This window comes from Micromys minutus, assembly GCF_963924665.1.
Source record: "Micromys minutus genome assembly, chromosome: 8".
In the NCBI taxonomy this organism is placed as follows: domain Eukaryota; kingdom Metazoa; phylum Chordata; class Mammalia; order Rodentia; family Muridae; genus Micromys; species Micromys minutus.
The window spans coordinates 13,122,473-13,144,132 of record NC_137977.1 but is presented as its reverse complement, the minus strand read 5'-3'; the positions used below and the strand labels follow the sequence as shown (position 1 = coordinate 13,144,132).

The 21,660-nt window shown below is 36.7% G+C and overlaps 1 protein-coding gene across 2 annotated transcripts in view; it reads right to left on the bottom strand.

Moving 5' to 3' along the window:
• The window catches only part of KIAA1328, a 251,252-nt gene that overhangs the window by 135,936 nt on the left and 93,656 nt on the right, over window positions 1-21,660 (bottom strand). For both annotated transcript variants that reach the window (XM_080920366.1, XM_080920367.1), the window contains exon 6: window positions 16,438-16,551. In XM_080920366.1, coding sequence (XP_080776492.1) covers window positions 16,438-16,551 — 114 coding nt within the window. The remainder of the gene's footprint in view (window positions 1-16,437; window positions 16,552-21,660) is intronic.

Here is a 21,660-nt window from a genome sequence, read left to right as displayed (position 1 = left end):
AAACCCAGAGGTCAATTACATGTCTTTTATCCTATTACTTTACAATTTAATTAAAAAATTATTATTGCTTTAATATATATATTTTTTGGTTATATAGCCTGACACTGGATCATGGCTGACTTGTCAGGGATGATACTCTTAGAGAAAATGGCCTCTCCCTTTCTTAGAAGCTAAGAACTGCCAATAGCTACTCAGCTAGTTATGGTAGGGCTGTTCCCAATTTCCCATTTCATGCTGAGGTATATAAAGGCATGTTGCCATAACTACAGTGAGTTCACATGTGGACCTGCCCTGCTGTGTGCAGTGGACAATGTTTCCTTGTCATCATCCATTTCCTCTAGCTCCTAAACTCTCACCCTCTCTTCTGCAACAATCCCTGAGCCTTAGGAAGAGGAGTATAAAACATAAAACATAAAGATTGAGTGATTCTACAATGGGTCAACAATGCTGCTACTAGATACCATACACTAACAAAATGCACAAAGGCAGGAAGGGGTTTTTGCAGCTGTTGGCCAGTGAGGACCCACAGACTTCCTAAACATTACAGTCTATTGCCAATGGTATTGCTTATCTGCTAGAACTTAAGGATAAGACCCTATTTGCTGAAATTATTACATTCTTGAGTCTTAGAAGATGAAGAAGACAAACTGGTTTGCTTGTTGGCCTGGAAACCTCATTCCTATTGGGAAGCTTTCACAGAACTCAAAATCCTGTATGCTATGGAGGGGAAAGACCATCATCAGTCTTAGCCAGCTGTGAGTTCTGTGAGCTACAATAATCACTGGCCCGACAAGACATGTTATGAACATCACGGAAGCAACAACTTTCTGATGGATCTATATCCTGCTGAAGAAGATAAAATCCCTACCTGCTACCATCACTGGGCCAATAACCTGTGGCTACATGGGGCACATGCCTTAAAGGCGAAATATACTATTATTGTTCTGCTAAATGGACATAATATTAAATTGATTGCAGATTTACTATGACTTAAGATTTTTGTTTACTAAGTACATTCATTAAATCATTCACCTGCAAATGCTTATAACATCATTATCCATAGAAGTTAAAAATTACAAATGTCTATTAAATGCTGAAGAGAAAAAAACATGGTACATCTATAAAGTAGAATATGATTTGACAAAAAAGGAACAAATTATTGATAAATGGTACATGAGAATCCACCTAAAATGATGCTAATCCAAAGAACCAAATGGGTGCCCTATTTACATCAGTCACTCAGATAAGGTAAATTCACAGAAGGAGGAAACACCACTGGCTGACTGGAGCCAAAGGAAGGACCAAGAGTCAATGAAATGTACATAATACACATTTCTGATGTGTGCCAGTTAGAAAACTTGACTGTGCTATGAATAGATAGAGCTGTAAATTTATCAGAACATCATCAAAGTATATACTTGAAATGAATAAATTTTAAAACAAAACCACTAAAAAGGACATTTATTAATTCATTCATTTGTTGATATTTATCAAGTGCACAAATGCAGGCCTTTCTGGGACTGTGAAATCATCTGTACAGAGTTTGCCTGCTTCTAACGAAATCCATGGTCTAGTGAAAGAGACAAAGAACTGAATTTTAGGTCACACTGGCAAGTGGCAAATGACAGGGCTACCAGACTCGGTGAAGTGGATGGCAGGGCCTTTCTGAGGACCCTGCCTCAGGATTTTGCTTTCTCTGCTCATCCACTCAAAACAAAACAAAAAACCAAGTTATGAACATGGGAGGCCCATACTCCACTTAGTTTGTTTCAGACAGTCCTTTAAAGTGGGCTGGCTGTGGCACCAGAGATTTAATTCCTGATGGTATGAGTAAGGTCCTGGGTACCATTTCCATCACAGAAGAAGAGATTTGTTCATTGACAGTTATTTGATTTGGGGAGCGAGCTATTATTTACACCTGCATATGTGATAAGTCACAAATGTACATGGTGATATATACATAGTGAATAATGTTTGGAAAACAAGTGGAAAGCTAGCAGGGTAACGTTAAGATAATAAGAAATAATAGTCACTACAGCTAAGAATGGGCTAGATTTTGCTAAGGTGTGTGATGGCTACAATTCAAACAAAAAGTTCCTATAAAAATGCTAATAATGCTTCTTTTTTTTTTGTCTTTGCATTGTTTACTGAGTATAATTATAACTGACTTTTGCTTGTTGGAAGGAAATCATGATAGTTTGTTGAATTTATTATCTCTAACAATCTGCTTTTTTAAAAAAATGCTTAAAGACTTTCTACAAACATTATTATGTTGTTTGTAATAAACATTTTACTACTTACTAAAAACCTTAAATATCTTTTCATTTGTTTTACCCTTAAACATTTTCATATTTTGATCATATTCTTTCCCCTCCCTCATATCCTCAGATCCCACCCCCCTACCCATATAACTTAATGCATTTCTCTTTAAATAGAAAATGTATTTATTTATTTATTTATTAAACGTAAAATTTCTTACTCTGCACACTGTTCAGCTGGAGTCTGTTTTAATTATTTTCTCCCGCAAGCTCTAATGAGGCCTGAGGTTTCTACTTTAGTAGGTGTGTATGCATCTTGAGGATAAAATTCCTTGTATTAATATGCAGATGACAACTGGTCTGAGGACCATGCATTGAGGGCAGTGCATATCTGGCTATGGGAGGTCAGCATCCAATTCAGATTCTCTTAGCTCATCTTCCAAAATGAACCCAACTTCCTTTCCTTTCCTGCTCTGACACAGCATCCCCTATAACAGGCCTACATCCAAACCTCTATAACCTTTGAGAATTACACTAGAGCACTTTTCCCCCACAAAAGACAGAAAAGCTCTCTACATGTTACTTCTTCAGTCAAGTCTGACTCTGTCAGCATGTATCTACGCATGCATTCTTTCAACTTCTTCCTCTTCTAACATTTCCTACCAGAACACTTATTGACCATCTTAGCTGCATGGTACCAGGTTTTCTATCTTCTTGATGAATACATTAGTCTAGAAATTCTATCCTTTGTGTATTTCTTAGACTTTACATAAAAGGTTACTCACTTGTCTTTCCGTAAAGCACAGTCTTCTTTCAGATTCTGTCTTATCACTTCTGACCATCTTAACTGTACTGGATCATAGTCTACACAATAGAAAGAACACATGGGTTTTGTCTATGACTCAACCTCTGTGCCATAGTCTGGACTGTGATCTGACCTGAGATCCATGCCTATAGTCTGGTCTCACTGCTTCCTTCTTTTAGGGTAAGAGATTTGCATTGCCTGGTATCTAAAATTTGAACACAGTTTCTACAAATAGTATTTGACTAGTTTCTTATTGTTTATTGAGATGGATAATTATGTCCCTGCTAAGAATAACCCAAATTAAATTTCCAATGAAACTTCTATTAAATAAAATAATTGGATTTTAGTATATATATTTAGTAGTATTCTTAGGACTTCAGGAATCCACTGGCCAAGTAAAGCGTGGATTGGAGATCCCTCCAGCCACCAGCTCTGTCCCTGAGTTATCAAGGCAGCTCAACGCTAGCCCAGTGCTTGCCCCTCCCATGTCACTGCTTCATTAGAAGTCCATGCCTGACCACCTGGAGCCCTGCTGGAGCCCAGCTTTATAATCACATTATCATTCTGAATCATTGTTTCTTTTATCTGGCTTCCCAGTTAGTGTCTGGAGCCCTGAGAACTTCAGTGTAATCTCTAGGGTGCCCACCCTCAAGATTTCCCCAGTGGTTTACATGCAATAATAAAAGCACAGAAGCCTCCCCTCCAAAAAAAAATTCTATTAAGTATTTTTGCATTGATATTCATGAGGGAAATTGGTCTAATGTTCTCTTTCTTTGTAGGGTCTTTGTGTAGTTTAGGTATGTGAGTAATTGTGACTTCATAGAGTAAACTGGGTGGTGTTCTTTCTGTTTCTATTTTATAGAGTAATTTGAAGAGTATTGGTATTAGGTCTTTGAAGGTCTGACAGAATTCTGCACAAAACCCATCTATCTGGTCATGGGCTTTTTTTGGTTGGGAGACTTTTAATGACTGATTTTATTTCTTTAGGGATTATGGGGCTGTTTAGATAGTTTATCTGATCCTAATTTAAAGTTGGTACCTGGTATCTGTCAAGAAAATTGTCAGTTTCCTCCAGACTTCCCAGTTTTGTTGAGTATAGGCTTTTGTAATAGTATCTGATAATTTTTGAATTTTCTCAGTTTCTGTTGTTATGTCTCCCTTTTCATTTCTGATTTTGTTAATTTAGATACTCTCTTGTACCCTCTGATTAGTCTGGCTAAGGGTTTATAAATCTTGGTGATTTTCTTAAAGAATAGCTCGAGTTTTTGGTTCTTTGTATAGTTCTTTTTGTTTCTTCTACTTGGTTAATTTCAGCTCTTAATTTGATTATTTCCTGCCATCAACTCCTCTTATGTGTATTTGCTTCTTTTTGTTCTAGAGCTTTCAGCTCTGCTGTCAAGCTGCTAGTATATGCTCTCTCCAGTTTCGTTTTGGAAGCACTAAGAACTATGAGTTTTCCAAAGACAACTTATTTAAGTATTTTAAGAACATCTTCAACTATAGACTAAAGTTGGTATTAATATATACAACAATGTGGACACTGGCTTTGGCACAAGCTTTAGCATAACTGTGTTAAGAGTCTCCCTATCCTGACTGTGATATCTGTTTCCAAGCAGGGCTGCCTTGTCTGGTCTCAGTGGGAGAGGATGTGCCTAATCTGGTAGAGTATGGTAGGGTGGAAAAAACCCAGAGCAGGGGTCATGGGGGAGGGTCTCTGTGAGCAGAGGAACATGAGGTAACTGCATATGGAATGTAAATAAATATAATTTTAAATAGTTTCACATTTAAATTAATCGATATGTATTAACCTACACTCAATAATGTAATTAAACTGTGGTTTATGGAACACCCACCACCTAAATGAATTTTCTATATAACATGCTGTAAGTTATTTAAATAGTCCCTTATTAACGAAAATGTAGATATTATGCTGATGATGGAGCCTTGGCTTCCTCCATCTTACCCTTCATTTAACTATACCAAGTGGGAGACTACAAATCACACTCCAGAGTCCCTTGTAGCCACAGCTCTCAGTGTCAGTTGGGTTCTGCTTCTCACATAATCTCTCTCTTCTCTCCTCCTCCCACCCTTGCTTCCAATCTATGTTGGGAAAGACAATAGATGAAACGAGATTTCCTCCAGTAATGACAACCCAAAGAACACCTTTAAGTTTCTGGGAAGTAGCCTTTGTAACAGCAGGAGAAATAGCAAGGGTATACCCACCTTGCTTCCTAACCCCCGCACCTCATAGGTGGATATGCAATCTTAGTTTCCTAGGTTTTGAGGAGATAGCAGTAGCAGCAGTAAACATATTCCACCATAACTCCAGCTTGTCTCAGTGCATTACTTCCTTAGAGTACTGGCTCTATGCTGTTGTGAAGTCTAAAACCTTCTTCCTTGGCCTTCTCAAAGTTTTTACATAAACTCATTCTCTACTATTAAATCCCATGCCTTACTTATCAAATAACTAAGTAATTTCTCTTTCCCTCAATGAATTCTGACACAATCTTTTGTAATGACTAGCTATCTTTCTCTAAATAAAATTACAATTTACAGAGAGTAATTGTCTTCGTATACCAGTTTCCAACTTTTCTTTTATAGATTAGTAAAGGCTGAGTAAGTGCAATTGGTTGGCGATAGAGCTTAGAGGTAAACTGCACATAGCATGTGCAAGACTCTGGGTTGAAAACCTCTGCCCTTCCCCACAATTCTATAATGTGCTTTGTGTACTGTTTTAACTAGCCTCTCACCTCTTGTCAATTAATTCTATTCACCTGCTGCTGTATCGTCAGCATTTTGGAATCTTATATAAATGCACACATAGGGTATACAGCCTTTTGATGATGAGTTATTTCATTTAGTATTATTCATGCATTAATTTATTCCTTTTTGCTACACAAGTCCATTTAGATTGTATCTAGTTTTAACTGATTAAAATATAACATATGGAAATATAGTTTTTAATTATCTTCAGTAAATACACAGATGTTAACCCATGTAGAAAATACAGCTGAACTAGGGACAAAAAAAGTGCAAAGAGATGACGTGAGTGGAAACAGACTTAGAAACAAACCCAGACTCTAGTTGGTGATGATCTAATCTGCAATTATGACTCCAAGGACACAATTTTGATTCCAATGACACATTTTCCTTATAGACATGAATAAATTACCAGTTACTAAGCTGGGTGGATGATGTAGTTACAGGTTTGGGAAGGATCAAAAGTTCAACTTTAGTCATGCTAATTTTGAGATCAAGTATAATACTTAATATTTCCTCAGTTAGATGGAAACCTCTTAGGGTATAATAAGAATACTTATAAACATAAAACTTTCTAAAACTGTGTAAGAATGGGTTAGTAAACTTAGAAGATTTGATGGGGTGTCTTTCAGCCCAAAAATAATGCTTTGAGAATCAGGAGCAAATGTATAAGCACGCTAAGCTTTCTATATCTCCAGATGGTTACCTACATGTTTCTCTAATTTTTGTGAATGTTTCAATAGTCTACAGCATCTAAAAGCAGTCCATCCATAATTCTACTTTCACAATACCAGGAGGCAATGTAATATAGCTACTTTCTCTTAACTGAAACACTCCCTCCTAGAAGGAGGAGGGAGACTCCCAAGCCTGAAGAAGCAAAGGCAACCAGTTAGACTCAGGAAGGGCAGAAAATTACAGGACTCACCAGGCTCTTCCTCAAGACTACATTAAGCAGTGGGCCACGGGTAGAAAGGAAAAGTATCTTCAGTGGAGCTAACAGAAGCCTAGGCAGGAAGTTCCAGAGATGCAGTGTTTTTACCTCTGAGTTACTCATGCTCCTGTAGATAATCTCCCCAAACTCTAGTAGTTTCTAAGGTCAACTGGTGGTCTCTCCTTAGGTTATCAGTTTAGTACTATATGGGGCTGAACAAACTTTTGTTAATATATTCCCAGAAAAGATTTAAGAAACAGGAAATTTGGTTGTTAGGGAATTTTTCTATACTGGCCTTTATAATTTTTTTCAGCTGCTTTTAGATCAAAACTCTATATTTTCTTATATTTCCTTAAATCTTATTTTGATATCATCTCAAGTAATGGTATTATTGCTCAGTATTACTCAGGTTTGAGGGTGAGTGATGTTTCAGCCTTTATATTGATCACCCCTCAAATAAGAAGGGATTCCAAAGTTCTAACTCTTACTCTTCCACATGCACATATGGTTTACTTTCACCAGTTTCCTTTTAGTGAAGCCACAAAATGAATAGTGTAAGATAATCAGGGACAAAAAAAGAGAGGATACACTAGAACAATGTAAAGGAGAAAAATGCACTGGAAGAGTGTAAGGGAGAAGAATGCACTGGCTCAAACAGATCATGTTTGTTCTTCCTTGTTTTAAAGTTTCTAGAAACACTATCTGGCTCTTTTAGCAATTCTGCAGTATTTTCTCTCTCTCAGCTAAGACACGGAACTGCCACCACATGGTCACAGAATGAATGCTCAGTCACCAAGATGAAGTCTGTACTCCCAGAGCAGAGCTTCCATCTTTGGTCTCTTGTTCAGGTTATTCTGTGTTCTTAGAGCTATTCTGTACACTTTTGGATACCTGCTAGATGCCAGTCAAAAATTACTACCTAGAAACAATAAAAAACTCACATTTCTGGGTGTGTGTGTGTGCAGATTTAACCCGTTTTAAAATAAAATAACCTCCCAAAGAAAAGAGTAATGGACAAAAGCCAAGAGAAATGACCCTGAGTTTTCCTGTGCCTATTCATAACGAAATTTCCTAGAAGCTCCCTGAAAAACTAAACAACTCATATGTATATATCACTGGCCGGAACTATAACTCACACCCCTCTCCATCTGTAGGCTAGGAAGGGTATGAAGTTAAAATGTAGGCTGCACTCAGAAAGACTGTCATGATAAAGGATAATAGGCATGTTCTGCTAGGAAAGAATTCACCACTTGATTTCAAGATACTTATATTCTGTTCATTCTTTAAACTCTTATTCTTAAGTGTATCCTTGAAAATGTTCCTATGATTTTATAAAAAAAAAAATCCTCATTTATGTCTTATGAAGAGTTTTCAAGATGCCATTTTGTGAAGGGTGGCTTTTTTTTGTTTGTTTGTTTGTTTTATAAGGACTTGGCTATCTCTCCCTCCCCCATCCCCCTCTAATATCTTTTCTTCTTTGGGACCACTAGTGATATAAAGATTAGAATTTGATATCATACTAGTGCAGACAAAAATCTCTAATTCATTTATCTCTGAATGTTAGCTTACTGGAGACAAATCCTTGAACAGGAGAGTGAAAGTTCTCTTAGAGATGCCAAATGTCCAAATATCCCATTACCTTCTCAGGGCCTACTGCATGAATCTTTGATAACTGCAAACAATATCAGAAGAGAGTAGTGACTGACTCAAGAAACTGAATTATGGATAGTATTAGTTAAATCTTCTTGCAATTTTCCAGATTAGACAGAATTTAAGGTTCCACTGTAAAAGCAATCAAGACAGAAGTGAGTTTCCTTTAAAGGTGGATCACTCTGGACTACCCATGTCCTTTCTTGAGGACTTTACAGCATTACAGATGGAAGGTAATCTCTAGAACTGGAGAAGAAAGTTCTCTGAGGAGAAAGATAGACATTGAATGTGTAGCTTTAATACAGGCTACTTTCATGGATGCATTAATAACTCAGTGCCTGTCACTGCTTCTCAGACATTCACCTCTTCCAGTCTGTCATCAGTTGACAGAAGCAGCACAAGAAACAGCTGCTGTTTGGTGAACAGGTGCCAGGAGGCAGGCCTGATACAGTAGAGCAAAGAACAACGCCAATTATGTTTAAAACTTTCCACCTGAACGCCACTGAAAATAGAAGTTACAAATTCCCAGAATGGAAAGAAAATGTACAGATTATCTTGAAATTAAAAAAAAAAAACTTAAAATGCAGCAAAATAATGTTTACATAATTTACTATAGCCAAGAACTGTTTAAAATAGATAGGAAGTATAGGTAAATTGGAGACACTTCAGAAAGTTTGCATTCTTTGAATACATTTTATGACAAAAGGAACACAGTCAGTCAATGTATTCTTTCGTTATCATGTGGTGGAAGTCCCAGCATATCAAAATACAAAAGCATGATTCACAGCAGAGGGTCTAAAATAATCTGACTGCCCACTGGCTATTCTGGATGACAATGTGTCTTCTAAAGGTCCCCCACCCACTATTATTTCTTTTGCTATAAATTTTTGGGAGAAAACAGGTGGGATCTACTAATAAAATATAAGGAGTTTAATACAAAAAAATTCAAAGAATAATTTTGGTATTCCAGATTGGCTTTATTGAACTTCTAGGTCTTGGGGTATCAAGTCAGACTAAAAAAAAAATATTGTGATTATGTCAAGCTAGATACAAGAGTTCCAACAGGTCCAAATGTTTAATTCACACATAGGAAACACTATGCAAAAACCATGCCAAGATAATGCCTGCTACCTTTTGCTTAATTATATAGTGAGGAATAGGTGGAATGAATTTTACCTTCTAGAAATAAGAAGCAACATAAAAATACAGTAAAATAAAATGGATACTTTGGAGAACATTCTTTTTTTTTTTTCTCTATACAGAGGTGTTCACATAGGAAGAAAACTATGAAGACCGAGTATTCTGTTTTCCTTCCCATTACCCACATACTATCCATTTCTTGACGAGTACCAGAAAACCTAAGCTGTCACAAGGAGTTTAATTTTTCAAAATCTTTATTTATTTATTTATTATTTATTTATTTATTTATTTACTTTTTATTTTTAAAAGTTTAAAGCCTTTTGAAAAACTGCAGCAAGCACCTAAGACAAATATAAATATTCTCATATGCTCCAGTAATAACCCTGCCATGGTTGAATCTTGGTCCCAATCCCTACAGCTGTTAAGTAATTGACTTGGAGCAGTTATTTGACCTCTCTGACCTTCCCTGTATAGGGTAATAATAATGTCTACTTTATAAAGTTAAGGTGAGAATTAAGCATGTCAATGTACATAAAGAACTTACAATAGTATTTGGTATAGAATAAATGCTGTGTAAGCACAACCTGTTATTGCTACTGCTACCATTATTAAAACAAGTAAGAGTCTAAGAAGGTGCAAGTGAAAAAGAGTGGGTTTTGGAGTCAGACATAAGTTTTGAAAAGTATGCCTAATATAAATGTAATATAAATATAAACTGGACCAGTTGTCTAACCTAACGAGAGCCATTTCATCACATGCTAAGAGGCAGCAACAGCACAAACGGCATCATACAAATGAAAGCAAATGGCAGAAAAACATAATCAATGATCAGCAGCAGTGACTGTCACTATGACCAATTCCTCCTATGCACAATAAGCTGTTTAATTGAGGTTCTACGGGGTATTCATAAGAATGCAACGTTAATTTCTGTGGGGGGCATGCACGTGTGTGTGTCAGTGTATAAGTATAAATATATGAGTCATAGGTCAACTTCAGGTGGTACTCCTAGTCCTCAGGGTTTGCCCACCGTATTTTGAGATGGCCTTCCGCAGGCTGAGGGGTCACAGAACCCCAGAGTCTCCTGTCCCTACCTTCTCAGCATCAGAATTACAAGCACATGCTAGCATACATAGGTTTCCCCAGGTCCTGATGTCTTCCATTTTCATGCGTGAGTAGCAAGCACGTTACACACTGAGCTATCTCCCCGCTGCAACCCAAAGGAGAATTTCTCTGAAGCACTTACTAATCCAGACCTCCGGAAAAGTACAAAGAATAGTTATCCTACCAGAGTTTTGAGTGAAAATACAAAAGGCAGTTTCATCTTGCATACACTTTTCAGAGCAGTTGATTGACTTTATAATCAGTAATGATAACGTATGCAGAAAACCTTTAAGCATTTAAAAAGAATCAGACTGTTAGCATTAATAAATAATTTCAACAAACTATCATGATAACCTACCAAGAAACAAAAGATACCCAATAAACAATGCAAAGACAAAAAAAGAAACAGAAGCAGAGATGGGAAGGTTTCACTTAAACTCTCTAGGTACATTTACACACTGACTTATGTAAATTATGGGTATTTTCTATATTTATCTAACCCCCTGTCCCTAATTATAGCCCCTCTGGTTCATATCCCTTGTAAAATGCTATTTTCCCTTCTTTATTGATCCCCAATTCCCCTATACAAGCAATGGTCAGTTTTTAGTTTCCTAATTCCTACAAACTTCAGGGTTTGCATACATATTGGAACCTTTGGAGCCAGGGGCCTCTAATGGGACAGAATGTTATCATTTGAGTCTGGGTGTTTTCTAGTTCTATCCCTTTAACTCTAAAGTTCATGATTATTTCTCTTTACAGCCAAAAGGTATTCCATGGTGCACAGGTACCACATTCACACGTTCCATTTGTAGGCTGAAGGACATTTAGGTAATTTCACTTGCTAGGCATGGTAATTAGAGCACTGTGAACAGGGCTGAAGAAGGATCTGTGGAGTGTGTTGTAGAGTTCTTTGGGCTTCATGAGCCTCCGTGGAGTGAGGAGGTGTTCATGAGCCTCCAGCCCTAACTGAGGAGCTACAGCCTCTGAGGAAGGGAGTCAGTTCTCTTTAAGAGTTTGGCTGCTGGTGAGCCCACTGTGTTCCACTGAGTGGTCCCACACCTATACACAATGGGTGGCAAAAATTGGATTTAGTGGGCTATTAAAATAAAATAGACCATGAAATTGCAAGGGGTTATAGGTAAATTTGTTAGGAGGTAAGGGAGAGAAGTAGATGAAAAGCCATCTTAATATTTATATTAAAACATAAAAATGATTCTTAAATACCCCATGCAATTATAATCAGAAAAACTAATGCTCATAGCTATTTCAATATTTGACAATTTTGGGAGAATGTATAATATGTCAATAAAATCAATATATTAAAAGAGGAAATATATATTGGAAGAAATTCTCAAAGAACACAAATATTCTTTAAAAAATACATTTAAACCTACTCATTATAGTTACTACAGCTAGTTATATGTGTGTTATAAAGCTCCTTGTACCAGAATATGATGTTTGCAAAACTATTTTGTTTTACTCATTGTATTTCAAATAGCAAAGAAACTTCAAACACTATTAAGTTTTTACAATGACCCATTGCAAGCTTTCCCTCTGGATTATCTCAAAGCATCTCAGGCATAAGGACATTGAGGTAGCAGTCTGAGACTTACTCCACTACTCAATATCTGTCAGATGGATGAAGATTTTTATAAAATCTTATATGTTCTATAAGCTTTACTTTATAACTTGGGATGGTTGATGCTGTCTGTCCAGTCTGTGGGATTTACAATCAGCACAGAGGCAAAGCTCTGACACTTCTGGGAGAGAGTTGCTAGACTGGACTGAGGTAGGGAGTCTCTTAGACAGGAAGGACTGCCACATTCTATGGGAGAAAGTGCTCTGAGCACCAGGATCCAGTTCATGCTCTAGCCACGATGGCTCCCGGCCAAGGCTCAGACTGAGTCAAAAAAAAAAACCCTTCCTTTCTTGACTACTTTTGTCAGATACTTTGTCACAGAGAAAAGAAAATGATATATAACTCAAATTAAATAGGCTTGCTTCCATTAAACTACTACAATAGTTATATACTTTCTGATTAGGTGAAATTCAGAATTTGCCTCAATATACTTAAGCCATTAAATTATTCCTATTTGTGCCTTTACCGCTGGTCCTTATAACACCTTTTACATTCGGAAGAAACTCTCTTCATCTATCACCTTAGACTATACTTTAATTAACTTTTAAAAAGTAATATATGAAGCAGTGGATGTCATAAAAGAATTTCCATTCTACTTTGTTTTCATTAACCCTCCTCTCTGCTATCCTTTGCCTTTTGACATCGACTCTCCACTCCCTCCCCAGTAGTTCACCCTTCCTCCACAGCACAAGTGTTCCTTTCTTAAGAATCATTTTACTTTTAAACTTTGTGTGTATGTGTTTATGCATGCATGTGTGTTACTGTGTGTATGTTTATGTGCATGTGAATGTGGGTGCCTGTGTATGTGTGTATGTGCTTGTATGTATGTGTGTTTGTATGCATGTGAATGTGGGTGCCTCTGAAGGCCTCAGACATTGGATCTGTGCACCACCTGATGTAGGTACTGGGAACCTAATTCAGTTCCTCTGTAAGAACAGTGCTGTTAATTAATCTTTAGACATGATTATATATATACTCCTGCCTCTAACTCTTCATTAAGACTTTTTTCTGGTTCATTATTGTCTTTATGGATTCATGACCTAATAACCCTTCACAGAGTCCACACTGGGCCGGCAGACTCCTCCTTTCCCTTCACTCACTCTGAACTCTAGTGTATTCTTAATGTTTTCACAACTAGCCTCTGTCTCTGCAGAGCATCTTTCTTATTAGTTTGTAATTATACTCTGCTTCTTTTTTCTTTAATAAAAAAGAAACTTATTTTACTTTTCTAAAGTCAAACAGTAAAGTCTAGAAGTCACCTCTAAGCCACAACTTAATTTTTAGGATTTATGAAGACATTTTAGAACCCAATCAAGTCCTTGCTGAATAAATATTTTTTTAAAAAAAAATGCAAAGATCTGGAGAGATGGCTCAGAAGTCAGGATCATTTGCTGCTCTTGAAGAAGACTGAGTACAGGTCCCAGAACAGACATGGGATAGCTTATAAAGACGTGTAACTCTAAATCCAGGGCATATGGAAACACAGATATGTGCACATACATTCATCCACATATACACATACACATACACGTACGCATGATTAAAGGGGAAATGTATACTTCAAAAAGTTCTCTGGGTTAAGTGAAAATAAACAAGAGATATCTTTTTGGTTTTCTGTTTGTTTGTTTGTTTTAGAGCTGGCAATAAAACCTAAGTCCTCACACAAGCCAGGCAAGTGTTTTACCTGCTCCAAGTTACACTCCAAGATCAGGTGCTTCTTTTGAGAGCACACTCTACATATACATGGCCGGCCTTCTCCTTCTAGTTTCTCTTTTAGTTATTCCTCTTAAGATTCAAGTTACTCCTCTTATGACACAATCTTAAGACTGTGGCAGTGTTAAATATGATTGTTCATACTTGGCTTAAGTCAAAACCACCAACAACTAAGTAAGTTTTGTTTGGCCTCTTTTAGCTATTCTTAGAGACTCCCTATCAGGTGACAGCTTCTTTTTTTCCTGCCTGGGCTATGGTTGGCAAATCATGTCTATGCTCCTATGGTTTTTTTTTTTTTTTTTTTTTTTTTTACTTTATTTTAAAAAACAAAGATAAATGTACAAATTTTCAGCATTTTTGCATAAAAGTATATGAATACATTTTAAGGTTGTAATTAAGTATTTGTGGGTACATATACATACACATATGTATATGTGTAACAATAATATAGGAAAAGAGGCTATTGGTTTGAGGGGATAGGAGAGAAACTAGGAGGGGCTGTAGGGAGGAAATGGGGATGTGATACAGTTCTATTTTAGTTAAAATATATTCTCTTTTTTTTTTTTTTGTTGAACTTCACACAGTCTGTGAGTTGTTTCTGGGGTGTTCAGAGATTTCTGGGGTTAGTATCCCATTATCAGTGACTGCAGTCTGTTCTTTTATGACTGGGTTATCTCACTCAGGATGATATTCTCTAGATGCATCCATTTACTTAAGATTTTTGTTAAGTCATTGTTTCTGATAGCTGAGTAGTGCTCCATTGTGTAAATGTACCACAATTTTTGTATCCATTCATCTACTGAAGGACATCTTGGTTCCTTCCAGCTTCTGGCTATTATAAATAGAGCTGCAATGAACATTGTGGTGCATGTGTCTTTGTTGTATGTTGGAGCGTCTCTGGGGTAAATGCCCAGAAGTGGAATAACTGAGAGGAATACTGAATGGCTGAGAAACATCTAAGGAAGTGCTCAACATCCTTAGCCATCAGGGAAATGCAAATCAAAACAACCCTGAGATTCCACCTCACACCAGTCAGATTGGCCAAGATCCAAAACTCAGATGACAACAGATGCTGACAAGGATGTGGAGAAAGAGGAACACTTCTCCACTTTTGGTGGGGTTCTAAACTGGTACAACCACTCTGGAAATCAGTCTGGTGGTTCCGCAAAAAAATGGACATAGTACTACCTGAAGCTCCTATGGTTTTAAGGCTTACTAATTTTGTTAAATGAAGGCTCCCTGTCTCCTCCACAGTTCCTTCTTAAGTTGCCTTTGCTTTTGTGCCATTTCCCTCAACTCTGTCATGCCAAGGGAATGAGCAGAAATGTGAAAATAAACTCCATCTTCACAAGTACTCTGGACTGGAGGCATACAACTGGAGTTGTCAAATTCTTTTCGGATTAGAGAAGACATGTATAGAAACAATTAATATAATCTGCAAGATACCTGTGTGGCCACTGTACAACCTAGCTTTCAAAAACAGAACAACAGATAACATTCCAAACTAAAATATCAGTAAGCCATTAATAATTTGAATATTTCTTCTTTAAAAACTTATGACTAAAATGGTCTGTTAAATATCTCAGCTAAGTCGTATTACAGTGATATTAATATTGTTGGTTTTTTTAAATTTTTTTTTACTTCCCCATATGTGCAAATTTTAGGTTCAAAACTAGGATTCCATTAGCAAAACTCTTAGCCTATCTAAAGCAATTGTGTCCAGGCTGAATAGCAATGTTCTTTAGACAGTTTGCAAGGAATCTTCAAGTTTGACCTTTGGGGTTTTGATGCTATTTGGGGAACATAGATGGGAAACGTGTTCTGTGCCTGGTTCATTTCATTGATTCACATCATGTCAAGGAGTACATATATATCATGTGCACTCCACATGCACCTGTATACAAATTATTTGTATTTTCATGTTCAGTATGAATGATGTTATATGGCATGGTCCTTTCTGTTAAGATTAAGGTTATTTCTAGCCATTTGAAGAATTACTCTATAAGAACAAAGACATCAAGTATCAGTGTTGGAAGGCTAAACACCTGCTTTTACATCATAAAAGGCAAGGTTCTCACTACTCATCACTTGATAATAGGTAGTTTCTTATAAATACTCATGTTTGTTAATACATAGAAGCTTATACACAAGTCACCAAATTATTATTCTACAAATCAGAAAGATTTTCCAAAAGGACACCAAACACCCATGAGTAACAAAGGGCTGGTGGCTCTTTAGGTCAGTGCACACTCTAAGCCAATCAAAAGTCCCCAGTAACCACTTCCTACTTCACTTTTCTTCTATGAGCAGGAGACTCATAGAACAGGAAAGGAAATATGAATGCCACAGACATGAGGTTTGTGTAAATTTTAAAACAACATGCGTATCAGATGCCGGTCAACATAAAAGGGAGACAAAACTTTTGGAAGAGGTCACTTACCTGCTGTTCCTGCATTCTAGCAGCTCCAAGTTCTGAGAGTGATGTGGTGAGCTTCTCTTGCTGCTCTGATAAGTACTTCTGGTAGAGAGTTAGAAGCTCTTGACATTCTTTATACTGTAGCTGAAGAGGTAAGAATGCAAATTAAGGAAAAAAGCTGATTCCCATACAGATACCATAAACGAAACAAAGAGAAAACTACAATATATGGTCAGGGAAGGTGAGCATGGAGTCATTAGATAAAAACAGAACATGTATTCAATCATGAAGCAATGAATTGGATAAGGAAAGTACTACTGATCACCCCAGTAAAGAGACATTTCCCTTAGTTTCTTAGCAGAGCTATGGAGAGGAACTCTCATCACATTATGTAAACAAGCAAAAAAAAAAAAAAAAAAAAAAAAAAAAAAAAGAAGAAGAAGAAGAAAAAGAAGCAGGGCACAGCAGGGCACAGACCACATTCAGGAGGTTGAAACATCCCAAGTCCAAAGATGGACTGGGACAATACACCCATATGCTGTTCCAAAAAGAAAGGAAATTAAAGGAAATGAAAGGGGAAGGAAAGAAAAGGGAAGGAAAAACAAAGACAAGAAGCCAATAATTTAAGAGTTAAAACTATAAAACTCTCAGAAGAAATCATACAAGTACATAGGATTGAGAAACTGCAAAGAAAATCCACAAATTGAAATATTTTGCAATCATATATGAGACAGATCAATATTCAGAATATATAAACAGCTCATACAATAGCAATAAATAATATTAATCTAATTTTAAAAATTGGCAAAGGTTCTGAGGCAATTTCTAAAAGAAATGAATCGATGACAGAGAAGTAAAAGATGTAACCACAACTGCTATTAGAGAAAGGTGACTGAACAGCACAAAGTGAAAGGACTTTATACCCAGTGGGACAGCCTCAAAGGTTTTTGATGGCATGTTTAACATAGATATGCTCAAGTGGACCTTCCAGTCCAACACACATGTACAGATACTGCTACTCTGGAACATAATGTAGTTTATTTTTAATAGATAAATTTATTATATAGCCCAATAAGTCTAATTTATCCAGAAAAAATTAAAGCCTAAATAAAAATTCATACATGGTTTGAGTTTTAGTTTAGAGCAGCCTCATTCATAGTGACTTAGAAGCAACAAGAACCCTAATATCAACAGAGCAATATCTATCAAAGGAACATCTCTCAGTAATAAAATAAGTGAGAGATTGTTATGTGCTACAAATCTTGAAAATATTGTGTCATGAAAAAGAATACTAACACAAAGGCTAAATATCATAGTTATTTATTCGTTTGAAAAGTCATGAATAGGCAAGTCCACTCATACCAGGAAGTGGATTGATGGTTGCTACAGACTGGGAAAGACCAACAGGGGAAACAGGTGTAGGTTTGAGGGGAAAGGTAATGAATAGGTATTGGACTGAAGTGATGGGAATTTGGTACTCTGGGAAATGTTTAATGCCATTTAACAGTACACTTGAATTTATGTAAACAGTATTTTATTAGTGCCAATTTTATACATTGAGTTTCTAACTCTATTAAACATAAAGAAATTATACTTTGAACTTTTGTCTTGTTTTGCCTATCAATGATCACATCAATATTTCACCAATAATGTCAACAGGAATTTTTTGCACATATATCCCATTTCTGGTATAAAGAACATGGTAACCTAGCCTGGGTGCTCTTCTTCACAGTTCCTAGCATGTGAAAAGTTCTCAGATTGAAAGCACTAGATCAGAAAGGTTCAACTTCATAGGTCAGGCACCTGGGACACAGGTAGGTCTGTCCAGCTTCTTAATGGAGCTCTTCTCTCCTAGGCATCCTTTCACTCACGTTATTACTCAATCTCTCTCTCAGCACTTACTTAAGTATGCTGTTGGCATAAGAACTACTGTCCAGTGGAATTAATCTGTACATACACTTCTATACAAGATCATCATGATTAAGAGAAGGGATAATAATTCTTAAATGTCAAAAGTTATAACTAGTTTCAACATTACTTAACATTTTCATAACCTAATCACTGCTTCTAGGCAGATTCCTATTCTAATAACTTTTGTCAATCATAACTGCATAAATAACCACCTCCTTCATTATTCTGGTTATTAACCTTTAACAAAAAGGAGCCCAAGATGGCTTATAGGAGAGTACTGGCTCACAATGAAAGGCCAGGTCACTAAGCTTATAGAATAACATTAACTTCAGGAGCTGACAGAATACTTAGTGTCTGAAACAACAACAACAATAACTGAACAAGAGCAGTGGGATAAGTAAGCTAATAGTTTCTACTGTCAATCTATGCTGTATTTCTATGGCTTTACTTTGTGTGTGTGTGTGTGTGTGTGTGTGTGCGTGTGTGTGTGTAAGCTCTAAGAGACAGGAATGATTTGTATGGTCCCAAGAAGACAGTTATTATGAATATAAAAAGTTTTATTATTCTAGCTACTACCATATACAATAATGTTTATAATATGTGCATGTAGTAATCTAGTAACAGAATATGAATTTTACTCAAGAAAAAAATCAAGTACAATTACCTAGATTATAAGTTAATGTCAAGAAGGAAGGTCAGAATATAGATGGCCTCAGTCCTTTTTAGAAGGTAGAACAAAACACTTATGGGAGGAAATACAAGGTCAAATAGAGGAGAAGGGGTTGAAGAAAAGATCATTCAAAGACTGCCTCACCTGGGGATCCACCCCATATGCAGTCACCAAACCCAAGCACTATTGCTGATGCAAAGAAATGCTTACTGGAAGGAACCAGACAGAGATGCCTCTTTAGAGAGTGTGCCAGAATCATACAGATACAGCTGAGGATACTCGAAGGTAACCACTGGACTGAACATGGGGACCCCAGTGAAAGTGCTAGAAAAAGGACTGAAGGAGCTGAAAGGGTTTGCAACCCCATAGGCAGAAGAACCAATCAAACCCTCCAGAGTTCCCAGGGACTAAAACACCAACCAATGAGTTCACATGGAGAGACCCATGGCTCCAATTGCATATGTAGCAGAGGATAGCATTGTCTGGTATCAATGGGAAAACAGGCCTTTGGTCCAGTGAAAGTTTGTTTTCCCAGAAATGCCAAGGCGCTGAGGTAGAGAGGGTGAGTGGGAGATGGAGCACCTTCATGGAAACAAGTGGAGAGGGAGAAAGAATGGCAGTGGGGGGCGGGAAAAAGTTTGAAAAGTAAATACAGAGAATATCCAATAAAGTAATAAAAAAATAAGTTAATGTCAGCATTTGAGACAAGTTATAGGCATTTAGATACATGCCATGCAATAATATCAAAACATATGGTCTCATATTTATTGACTTTTAAAAAAATCTCTTTCTAGGTTTTATCAGAGTTCAGAATGACCCATATGTAATTTTTCCTAGCACAATGAGACTTTAACACTGTACCTGGAGTGAGATCTTAGGAAAATATAGTTAAAATTGTTCTTCACTGAAGGAAGAATTTATTTAACCAAATCTTGGTCATAAAAGGATGTACTAGTAATAGATGATGGAGCCTGAGAAAAGGTGTATGTCAAGCCATGAAACCGATGAGCATGCTGTAGAGTATCCAATCACCATTAAAAGGCTGAGCAAACAAGTGTAAGTGGATCAAAGATCTCCACATTAAACCAGGTACACTGAAACTATTAGATGAGAAAGTAGGGAAAACCTTAGAACACATAGGCACAGGAGAAAATTTCCTGAACAAAACACCAATGGCTCAAGCTCTAAGGTCAAAGATTGACAAATGGGACTTAATGAGATTGCAAAGTTTCTGTAAGGCTAAAGACACTGTCAAGAAAACAAAACGGCAGCCAACAGAGTGGGAAAGATATTTACCAACTCCACATCAGATAGAGGCCTAATATCCAAGGTATAGAAAGAACTCAAAAAGCGAGACACCAGAGAATCAAACAACCCTATTAAAAAATGGGGTACAGACTTAAACAAAAATTTCTCAATTGAGGAATATTGAATGGCTGAGAAACATCTAAGGAAGTATTCAACATCCTTAGCCATCAGGGAAATGCAAATCAAAACAACCCTGAGATTCCACCTCACATCAGTCAGATTGGCCAAGATCCAAAACTCAAATGACAGCAGATGCTGGTGAGGATGTGGAGAAAGAGGAACACTTCTCCACTGTTGGTGGGCTTGTAAACTGGTACAACCACTCTGGAAATCAGTCTGGCGGCTCCTCAGAAAAATGGACATAGTACTACCTGAAGACCCAGCTACTCCACTTCTGGACATTTACCCCAGAGATGCTCCAACATACATGCACCACAATGTTCATTGCAGCTCTATTTATAATAGCCAGAAGCTGGAAAGAACCCAGATGTCCTTCAGTAGATGAATGGATACAAAAATTGTGGTACATTTACACAATGGAGTACTACTCAGGTATCAGTAACCTAACAAAATTCTGAAGAAAATGGATGCATCTAGAGAATATCATCCCGAGTGAGATAACCCGGTCACAAAAGAACAGACATAATATACAGTCACTGATAATTGGATACTAACCCCAGAAGGCTCTGAACACCCCAGAAACAACCCACAGACTGTGTGAAGATCAAGAAAAAAAGAAAAAAATGAATATATTTTAATTAAAATAGAACTGTATCACATTCCCCTTTCCTTCCTACAGCCCCTCCCAGTTTCTCTCCTATCTCCTTAAATTAATAACCTCTTTCCTATATTATGTATAGGTACCCACAAATACTTAATTACAACCTTATAAAAATGTATTTGTATACTTTTATGCAAAAATGCTTAAAATCTGTACATTTATCTTTGTTTTTTAAAATAAAGTTAAAAAACAAAAAAAAAAAAAAAACAAAAAAAGAAAGTAGAACATGCTTTCTTATTATAGGCTACTTCTCAGTTACTAGAATTTTAGAACAATCTGTATTACCCTTTTATAGACATAACATTAATTTCAAATTTTGTAGGGTAGTTTTTATTATCTTCCAAGGAGATTCCCAATATCGCTTCCCCAAAATACATTATGAAATTTAAAAAATAAATAAATAAAAATAAAAAGCTGAGCAAAATCAGTTAGCACAACTTCGACTGAAGAAAGCAACCCTTATGAGAGACAACAGTGATATCAACATGTGTTGAGCAAGATCACACTGAAATATAAACAACTGCTCCAGTCAGCTCGAGTGGCTGTAGGAAACAATCATCTTCCATAGCACGAAGGC